The 11,330-nt window shown below is 36.7% G+C and overlaps 1 protein-coding gene across 1 annotated transcript; it reads left to right on the top strand.

Annotated features, from left to right (window-relative positions):
- The first annotated feature begins 484 nt into the window (after window positions 1-484).
- Window positions 485-7,994, top strand: LOC110466144. Its single transcript, XM_021522480.1, has 3 exons — window positions 485-644; window positions 2,110-2,215; window positions 7,637-7,994. The coding sequence occupies exons 1-3, from the start codon at window positions 497-499 to the stop codon at window positions 7,764-7,766; spliced, it is 384 nt and encodes a 127-aa protein (XP_021378155.1). The 5' UTR covers window positions 485-496; the 3' UTR covers window positions 7,767-7,994.
- Window positions 7,995-11,330: the final 3,336 nt, after the last annotated feature.

The following is an 11,330-nucleotide window of genomic DNA, read 5'->3' as shown; positions in this document are numbered from 1 at the left end:
TGCAAATTTAAACTTTAACAAATATAATTTGCAAACATAATTACTATAAACATGAAATAACACCATCTCAGTTGTGAATCATTATAAATAAAACAAGGGCATAGTTTAGGAAATGAAGTTCAAGTGAAAATAAAGTAGTTTACAACAAGTGTTTCATAAGATAATGACTGATCTTTTGGTGTACTCATGTTTTCTCCAGGAGCAAATTCTCAGGGAAATAAATTATTTGAAGGGATCTGAACTTAGTTGATCATCAGCGACCAGATAACTTGCTTAGGTATCCATCTAGAGGTTCTGGGCTCAAATCTTGGTTCGACCATTTTTTTTCTGTCCTGTTACAATACTGTGGAAAGATAATAAACATGTATATAAAAATCACAAATGAATATGCATAAAGTATGAAATAGTTCTTGGAATATCATTTATAATAGATTGTCACAAATATACTGTAATACTCTTTAATGTTTATATTTGTTCCAGTGACCTTGACAATGGTATGACTTTGAGTCGATGTTCTGGCAACCTTCGAAACTCCAGTGCCTTTAAAGTGACGAAATTACTTACATTGAGTACCCCCGGGAGTGAAAACATCTGTCAAAGTCCAATTCCACATTCACTACCAAGCAAGGATGACAACAGTTCCAGTAAGTCATAAAATATCTGTATGTCCATTGTCTGTAATAGTTGTTTCTTGGCAGGCCATAGATCCATTGTAATATGCATGCAGGTAGACCAAACACCATGAGCTGCATCCACGATATCCAAGGGTCACGCTCACTTTTGCTCTCTACACCCCTGGAATATGTCATAGCAAAATTGAAGGCACAGTGTGCGCCACCTAGTGGATGATACAAGAAGGCTAGTTTGATTCTTTGATGTAAACCAAAAGGATTTCGCGGTCGCGTAACGTAACGGTTAAACTTACTGGCTTTGAAGTCGAGTGTTGCTCCTCCGTAATCTTCAAAAAACAGGTATCAGTCGAATAATTGGTCAGGCGTTTTACCTGACCAATCAAACAGCTAGCCATGCACCTTCAATTTTGCTATGACATATTCAAGGGGTGCCGAGAGTGTTAGTGAGCGTAACCCCTGGATATAACAGATGCATGAGCTGTTGCATCTAGTGGAGGTGTGTAGCACTCTAAAACTAGGTTACAGTGACCTATATTTCTGATCCATTGAGAAGCACAGGAAAGCTTCCAGGCTGACATTTCTGCACATTTTCAAACAGGTTCTTCCAAACGTCTTCTGTTATATCTAGAGGTGAAGTTATGGTGCCCAGTATATTAATCTAGGTCAGAGTGATCTATATTTTTTCTCCACTGACCAATAAATGAAATTGAATAGGTCTTAATTTCCTTACATTTTATGAAGGTCACCAAACTTTGTGTACATGTAATTTGTTGTTCACCCCAAATACAGTATGAATTTATGAAAGCATCTGATTTTTCATAAATTTGCCCAAAGTCACATTTACCTCTAAATGTACTTCTGTAATACATCTAGAGGTCACGGTTACTATTTCACCTTGACCTATATTCCACTTACCAACAGGCCCACCCAGTCTCACCAACATAAGTTAAATGTTGTCTGTCTGGCAGGTTTAGAGCTCAATGCTATTGATCTGTGGTAGATTTATTTAGAGTTAAGTATTGTCTATCTGTGTGTTTTGTGTGATTAACCCATTCACCCCTAAAGTCACATTTGAACCTGACCAAATCAAAGACTGGGCAAGTCCAGTTTAAAATATGTAGGGGTAAATGAGTTACAGAACATTGTGTTGTGTGTGATTAACCTATTCATCCCTAATGTCACATTTGAACCTTACCAGATCAAAGAATGGTCATGCAAGTCCAGTTTAACCTGTTTAACCATAGGAAACTTAAGTAGACTCTCCCATACATTTATCTGGACAAGTCCATTATGGTCTACAGTGGTGAAAGGGTTAAATATGTAGGGATGAATGAGTTAAAGAATATTGTGTTGTCTTCCTGTTATACAAAGTCTATCTATTTTGAGTCTCGAAAAATGTTGTTCCCATGCAAGCACTGGGCAGAAAAAACTCTAGTTTGTCCATGACTTACACTTTGACCTTTGTGTGACCTTGCAGAAGCCGTGATGATTACTATAGCTGTGGTAGCTTCCTGTCTGGTCGTGTTCCTGATCCTCTTCGGTGTCCTGGTCGTCATAATGAAGAGAAAGAGAAAGGGAGTTCTGTAAGTATGACTGAGAAACTTCGTTCTGTAGTACTAATGGTAGTCCTGATCATGCAAGTACAAGACTTTTTTTGTTTTGTTTATGAGGAAATTTTTTTTAAAGTGTGATGTGACAGTGTGAGAGCTGATCAGAACACAGAAAAAAATATTTTGAAATAAACATAAAAAACAATACTGTATTTATATAACTTCCATGTACACATCCTCAAAATTCTAAGGCCTTTATTCATGTAACTGTTCTCATGCTCAAACTCAAATTCTGTGCTCAAGCCTTATTTCTTGTTCTTGGTGATTAGTTAATTAAAAAGTCACGTTTTTTCAACATTTTTTAAAGAATTTGGGAGAAACTGCAAGCCTCATTTTAGCTTAAATGTTCTCAATTGACTATCTGACCATGTGACATGATTAAAACAAGTTACAAGAAAGCTGGTTTGAGTGCAAAATCCATGCTTGAGCATGAGAACGGTTTCATGAATACAGGCCTTAGAATTTTGAGGATGTGTACATGTAAGTTATATAAATACAATATTATTTTTTATGTTTATTTTAGAATATTTGTTCTGTGTTCTGATCAGCTCTCACACTGTCACATCACACTTTAAAAAAAATATCATTAACTTAGGGTGTGTGATCAAAATCGAATCCACACAATATGGCTATTTATAAAATGAGTGTTTCTAAAAATAGAAATACGGTTGCAATCAGCCAGGGAAATGTAATAAAAACAAGAGGCCCAAGGGCCTTAGCGGTCACCTGAGTTATATCATAGGTACTGGTAGCTTTATTTTATTGTTTAGATGTGATGTGGAAATCAGCATGTAAACTAAGTGAAATACAATACTTGTCATGTCATCAATGGATAAGAATTTGAAAATATTGGTAAATGTTCCCTTTGGGGCCCCGCCCTAGCCCCTGGGGATGGGGCAGGAATCCTAATTTTACAAAGTAAAACTCTCATTTACCCAAGATGATTCTGACTAAGTTTGAGCAATTTTCTGCTGAAAATGGATAAAATATATACCGAAAAGTGTTATTTCCCTATATAAACTATATTAAACGTTAACCCCTCCCCAAGGGAGAACGGATAGCTCGGGGTCCTGATATTTTCAATTTAAATAAAGCCCCTGATGATCTTTCTTTCCACGTAAAGAAAATCACTGTAGTACCTCTGAGTCTGGAGAAGAAGATTTTTGAAATATTGATTAATTTTCCCTTTGGGGCCCCGCCCTGGCCCCAGGGGTCGGGGTAGGAATCTCAATTTTACAATTTGAAACCATCTACCTCCAAGGATAATTCTCACCAAGTAAAAATAATTTCCTACAGAAAGTTGTCAAAATATACCCAAAAGTGTTATTTCCCTATATAAACTATAGTAAACTTTACCCCCTCCCCAAGGGAGAACGGATAGCTCGGGGGTCCTGAAATTTACAATTTAAGTAAAGCCCCTGATGATCTTTCTTTCCACGTAGAGAAAATCACTGTAGTACCTCTGAGTCTGGAGAAGAAGATTTTTGAAATATTGATTAATTTTCCCTTTGGGGCCCCGCCCTGGCCCCAGGGGTCGGGGTAGGAATCTCAATTTTACAATTTGAAACCATCTACCTCCAAGGATAATTCTCACCAAGTAAAAATAATTTCCTACAGAAAGTTGTCAAAATATACCCAAAAGTGTTATTTCCCTATATAAACTATAGTAAACTTTACCCCCTCCCCAAGGGAGAACGGATAGCTCGGGGGTCCTGAAATTTACAATTTAAGTAAAGCCCCTGATGATCTTTCTTTCCACGTAGAGAAAATCACTGTAGTACCTCTGAGTCTGGAGAAGAAGATTTTTGAAATATTGATTAATTTTCCCTTTGGGGCCCCGCCCTGGCCCCAGGGGTCGGGGTAGGAATCTCAATTTTACAATTTGAAACCATCTACCTCCAAGGATAATTCTCACCAAGTAAAAATAATTTCCTACAGAAAGTTGTCAAAATATACCCAAAAGTGTTATTTCCCTATATAAACTATAGTAAACTTTACCCCCTCCCCAAGGGAGAACGGATAGCTCGGGGGTCCTGAAATTTACAATTTAAGTAAAGCCCCTGATGATCTTTCTTTCCACGTAGAGAAAATCACTGTAGTACCTCTGAGTCTGGAGAAGAAGATTTTTGAAATATTGATTAATTTTCCCTTTGGGGCCCCGCCCTGGCCCCAGGGGTCGGGGTAGGAATCTCAATTTTACAATTTGAAACCATCTACCTCCAAGGATAATTCTCACCAAGTAAAAATAATTTCCTACAGAAAGTTGTCAAAATATACCCAAAAGTGTTATTTCCCTATATAAACTATAGTAAACTTTACCCCCTCCCCAAGGGAGAACGGATAGCTCGGGGGTCCTGAAATTTACAATTTAAGTAAAGCCCCTGATGATCTTTCTTTCCACGTAGAGAAAATCACTGTAGTACCTCTGAGTCTGGAGAAGAAGATTTTTGAAATATTGATTAATTTTCCCTTTGGGGCCCCGCCCTGGCCCCAGGGGTCGGGGTAGGAATCTCAATTTTACAATTTGAAACCATCTACCTCCAAGGATAATTCTCACCAAGTAAAAATAATTTCCTACAGAAAGTTGTCAAAATATACCCAAAAGTGTTATTTCCCTATATAAACTATAGTAAACTTTACCCCCTCCCCAAGGGAGAACGGATAGCTCGGGGGTCCTGAAATTTACAATTTAAGTAAAGCCCCTGATGATCTTTCTTTCCACGTAGAGAAAATCAGTGTAGTACCTCTGAGTCTGGAGAAGAAGATTTTTGAAATATTGATTAATTTTCCCTTTGGGGCCCCGCCCTGGCCCCAGGGGTTGGGGTAGGAATCTCAATTTTACAATTTGAAACCATCTACCTCCAAGGATAATTCTCACCAAGTTTGAAAAAAATCCATCAACTGGTTCTTGAGAAGAAGTTGAAAATGTAAAAGTTTACGCACGACGCACGACGCACGACGGACGGACGAAAAGCGATTAGAATAGGTCACTTGAGCAAAGCTCAGGTGACCTAAAAATAGACATTGATAACCGTCTTTATTCTAACAAGTCATAGGTGTGAACCTCTGAAACCTCCAATGAGGGAGATCTTTCTCATTCCACATTTCCAATGAGGGAGATCTTTCTCATTCCACACCTGAGATCTTTCTCATTCCACATTTCCAATGAGGGAGATCTCCCTCATTGGAAATGGGGAATGAGAAAGATCTCCCTCATTGCAAATGTGGAATGAGAGAGATCTCCCTCCTTGGCACTGTGGAATGAGAGAGATCTCCCTGATTGGAAATGTGGAATGAGAAAGACCTCCCTCATTAGAAATGTGAAATGAGAGAGATCTCCCTCATTCCACATTTCCAATGAGTGATATCTTTCTCATTCCACATTTCCAATGAGGGATATCTCTCTCATTCCACATTTCAAATGAGGGAGATCTTTCTCATTCCCCATTTCCAATGAGGGAGATCTTTTTCATTCCACATTTCCAATGAGGGACATATTTCTCATTCCACATTTCCAATCAGGGAGATCTCTCTCATTCCACAGTTCCAATGAGGGAGATCTCTCTCATTTCACATTTCTAATGAGGGAGGTCTTTCTCATTCCAGATTTCCAATGAGGGAGATCTTTTTCATTCCACATTTCCAATGAGTGAGATCTTTCTCATTCCACATTTCCAATAAGGGAGATCTTTCTCACTCCACATTTCCAATGAGGGAGGTCTCTCTCATTCCACATTTCCAATAAGGGAGATCTTTCTCACTCCACATTTCCAATGAGGGAGATCCCTCTCATTCCACAGTTCCAATGAGGGAGATCTCTCTCATTTCACATTTCTAATGAGGGAGGTCTTTCTCATTCCAGATTTCCAATGAGGGAGATCTTTCTAATTCCACATTTCCAATGAGGGAGAGCTCTCTCATTCCACATTTCCAACGAGGGAGATCTCTCTCATTCCACAGTGCCAAGGAGGGAGATCTCTCTCATTCCACAGTTCCAATGAGGGAGATCTCTCTAATTCCACATTTCCAATGAGGGAGGTCTCTCTCATTCCACATTTCCCATAAGGGAGATCTTTCTCATTCCCCATTTCCAATGAGGGAGATCTATCTCATTCCACATTTCCAATGAGGGAGATCTCCCTCATTGGAAATGGGGAATGAGAAAGATCTCCCTTATGGGAAATGTGGAATGAGAGAGATCTACCTCATTGGAAATGGGGAATGAGAAAGATCTCCCTCATTGCAAATGTGGAATGAGAGAGATCTCCCTCATTGGAACTGTGGAATGAGAGAGATCTCCCTCGTTGGAAATGTGGAATGAGAGAGGTCTCCCTCATTGGAAATGTGGGATGAGAAAGATCTCCCTCATTGCAAATGTGGAATGAGAGAGATCTCCCTCATTAGAAATGTGGAATGAGAGAGATCTCTCTCATTGGAAATGTTGAATGAGAAAGATCTCCCTTATTGGAAATGTGGAATGAGAAATATGTCCCTCATTGGAAATGTGGAATTAGAAAGATCTCCCTCATTGGAAATGGGGAATGAGAAAGATCTCCCTCAATGGAAATGTGGAATGAGAAAGATCTTCCTCATTGGAAATGTGGAATGAGATAGATCTCCCTCATTGGAAATGGGGAATGAGAAAGATCTCCCTCATTGGAAATCTGGAATGAGAAAGACCTCCCTCATTAGAAATGTGAAATGAGAGAGATCTCCCTCATTCCACATTTCCAATGAGGCAGATCTCTCTCATTCCACATTTGCAATGAGGGAGATCTTTCTCATCCCACATTTCCAATGAGGGAGATCTTTTTCATTCCACATTTCCAATGAGGGAGACCTCTCTCATTCCACATTTCTAATGATGGAGATCTTTCTCATTCCACATTTCCAATGAGGGAGAAAGTGTGTGAAACGCGATTGACTGAAAGGGCTTTGCAGTTTACACGATTTCTTTTCTAGGTAACCCCCCATTCCCTATCCCCCACCCCATACTCTTCCTTCTCCACCCTATCCTCCTCCCGTTCCCCAAAAAACATAAATACATTGTATTTACCCTATGTATTTAGGAGAGGACTTTTATTAAGTTGTAATAACTTGTTGTCCAATCCATTTGTATATTTGTACTATAAAATATGTTTAAACTAAGGGCTTTTCTCAATTTATCTTTCACCTTTTTATGTATCAAAATAACTCCCAAAAGCATTCATTTGGACTTGAACGAGGAAGTTTCGAGGGAGATTGGTAAATTTTGATCAAAATAAGGGAGTCTTCCTCCTAATGGGGGAGGGTTGACAGCTAGCTATGACAAGTACTTACTGCTAATAATAAAAGTGTAACTTTGTGAGGGACAGCCACAATGTAACTGTGTTTTCACTCCTTGATTTGTTACAGACAATTCCGGCTAGCCCTCATGACTGATAATGATGATGATGAGTTGATCAATAACATGGAAGCTAGAAAGGAGGACCTGATCAGCTTCAATACTGACGCAGATGCAACTTTTGATAACAAAACTTACTGAAATTGCCACAATCTATAAATTGTAAATTCTAGACCTGTATCTACAAAACTGTTCTCATGCTCAAGCTTAAATTCTGTGCCCAAACCAACTTGTTTGTAAAGTGTAAACATTGAAAATAATAGTATTCGGATTTTAGTCTCTCCAAAATTCTTTAACAAAATGTGATTTTTATCATGATTTATCGCAGAAAAAAAGAAATTAGGCTTGCATGAGCACAGAATCCAAGTTTCACCCTTCACATTTAATAATACTATGTAATGTTCAGAGTAATGATATTTGCCCTCATTACAGTGGGCCAAAAAAATAAAAATATTCAACTGCTGCCATACGTCGATAAAATCGATTTTCGCCCAGTGTTAACTTCGCCCTTCACATTTAATTACTATGTATATTGTTTAGTAATATTTGCTGTAATGATAAATTCGCCTTAATACACTTTCATTCCAGAGGGTTAAAAAAAGGGTGAAAATTTCCCGATAGGCCATATCTGGATATAAAACAGTGATGACAACATGATCCTGTCATAATGCATAGCAAAATTTTTTGTCATTCTAAGCAATGAGAAATGCTCCAGAAACGGCTTATCAGTTACTTTTATTGATATTTTTAGCTAGTCAAAAGAGCATAACATTGTAGCCACATGACAGCAAAAATTGTTCATGTTGCACTGGATTATCTGAAACATGACACAAGACAAGATTATCATTTTGAATGTCTTGAGATAACGGGAATTTTTTGCCCTTCCCCAGAATAATCCATATTTGCCCAATCTTAATGTTAATTTCGCCCTGAACATTTAATAATACAATGTAATGTTCGGTGTAATAATAAATTTGCCCTCATTACAGCGGGCAAAAAAAATGAAAAAATAAAACTGCAGCAAAACTTTCTATTATACAGTAGTTATTTCTGATATTTTCACTCCAGATCTGGTTATTTTTATCTTGTCATGAGCCGAAATATCTGGTAAAACCAGCCCAAATCTGTTGAGGAATTGTCTTTTGAACATTGAATTATGCTTCAAACAAATTTATTTTTTATTACATATTTAGGATAAAATAATCAATATGTCATCTAGAAAATTTATGTTTCAAATACTGTACATGTCTTTCAAATGTCAAATAGATTTGTCGTATATGTGTGTTCCTTTTATATTTACAGTGAAGCTCATTGTATGGTTTGACATAAATTATCTCCCTTTGACTATGTTGTAAATATGTTTATTTTTGGAAAAAATTCTAAATGATAATGAAATGAAAATTTTATTTATCATCCACTAGCTTGTACATTTTATATCTTAATTTATTTAATTTACAAAAGTGTGTCACGATACAGATTATATGTTATAATAAAACGTCATAATATTGATCACTTTCATCAAATGATACGCATATTAATTCTAATTTACTACTTGTGTTTATTATGTATCTCACAACTTACATGTGTGACTTCAAATACATTTGAAAAAAATATTTTGTTTTTTTGTGATGACTGACTTGTGGTAGCACAATTAATGTGAATTAGAAGGAGGACCCTTTTACATATCCTGTTCAACCATTTCAACCAGCTGAACCAGAAAAGAAAATGACAGGCTCATATCTGAATAGAGGTTGACCTCAGGAATTTTCAGCATATGCATGATGCATATCGAGGGGTCCAGATGTGCCTGAATGAATCTAAAGTGCCGACTATTGCTAGATTATTTCCTTGTAAAATAAGGTTGATTTACCACATGTATGTTTTAGGATACATTATGTAATTTAGTGGACACGTAATGCGTAAAAGAAGGACATATTATTCTTGATATGTTGTTATTAATTTGTCATAAAACTCTGAAACTGCATTTTGCAAGTGCGTTCGTTTATCGCAGAATAATTCTGCACAACCCGAACCGTTTTAACCAAGATAAGTGATTGCAACCTTAGAATCAGACATACAGGAGATCACACTTATATACGAATATCTTTTCTTTTATTTATAAACTAAAGATTTTAGAGACAGTGCAACTCTAAGGTCAGATACAATTTGATGTTGTTTTTTCTCTGGATTGAGGATTTGAATGTTGTAATAGACAGAGTTAGAGACAGTAGTGGCAGCCAAATGTAAGAGCTAGTCATTTGTACAGTATACTTGAAAAATATTGCCCAGTTAAACGTTTACACTTCAAAATAAAATCAATATCTGTCTGTTGTTAAATTTGCAACATCATACAGTCATTATTTTGAAATGCATGTTCTCGAATATATACTGTTACGATGAATTCACCCTCAGGTGGGTTATGATAGCTGAATACTAAAAAGACCTCACATGTGATTATTATAATCCTAAAAATATCAGAACTTATATGTCATCCATATTCAAGTAATAAAATAACTACCTACATTGTATGATGTAATGGTATTCACCAGCAAACTGTTAAATATTATATCCCGGGAAACTTTCTCCCCGTCAAATATTCGCCCTCCGACAAAATCAGTGTTTTCGCCCAGTGTTAATTTTGCCCTACATATGTAAATGCTGCATATTGTGTAATGATAATTTGCCCTTATTAGGAAGAGCGAAAAAAGGCGGAAGTTCAAATGCAGCATAAAATTTCCTGGTTTACATTATAGACCTATATATGACAAACATCTATACGATACATTGTAATGTCGACTCATGATATGACTATCTTTATTCAAATTAGTAAAAGAAGAACAACTACAATTAGTACATTATTATCAAATTTCATTTATTTATCAGAGAAGAGATAAAATACACATGTAGTGGTACAATCAGTGCTTACAAGGTCAAAGGTCGGGGCTTCATCAGACAAGCCACTCCTACATATGCTGTAGCTACCGATTTTTTCATGCATTCTTCCTTCTTCATTCATTCCATCAATTACTCACGCTATATAATATAATACATCTATATCCATTCGTCTGCCTCTCTAACACATCGATAAAAGCCGATTTGTATCAGGTGTACATACCACTAGCTTAGCCAACAGCTGGTTTTCAAATTACAATATAATTTTCCGAGAAATTATCCAACATGACGAACATTGCGAGTCAATTTGTTTACCTATCCCTAATTAGCTGTTTAGTTATCTGTTCATACATACTTTCCTTGCCATAAGAAATACAACCTTATCTTTGATCTGATGTAAATACAAGTCTACATGTAGGTAACTAAATACCTTGTCTGGGTTAACGGCAGTTTATATGGATAAAATGTATCAAATGTTGAACACTACTATTTGTTATTAAAGATGATGTTGACCGATTAAAACAAATATTTTAAAACACATTTGGCACTTGTGTTATTTAAGTGAGTTAAAAAGACAAACTTTTGTAAAAGATTTTTTTCCCTGTACAATATATTTGCTTATATTCCGGATTTAAATGGATTGGGCACCTTCTTACAAACCAACAAGAGCATACATTACAACACTATGCATTTTTCATGACTGTACACAGAAACCCCGTAACGGGCCATATATACCAGCTTCTACTTCTGTAGAGCAATGATTTCTAAACAAATATGTGTAGCATACGAAGAAAAAGGGCAAATATCTTGCTG

This window comes from Mizuhopecten yessoensis, unplaced genomic scaffold, assembly GCF_002113885.1.
Source record: "Mizuhopecten yessoensis strain PY_sf001 unplaced genomic scaffold, ASM211388v2 scaffold11119, whole genome shotgun sequence".
Classification (NCBI taxonomy): Eukaryota; Metazoa; Mollusca; class Bivalvia; order Pectinida; family Pectinidae; genus Mizuhopecten; species Mizuhopecten yessoensis.
The sequence above is the reverse complement of the archived record's forward strand: the minus strand, read 5'-3'. Positions and strand labels throughout refer to the sequence as shown.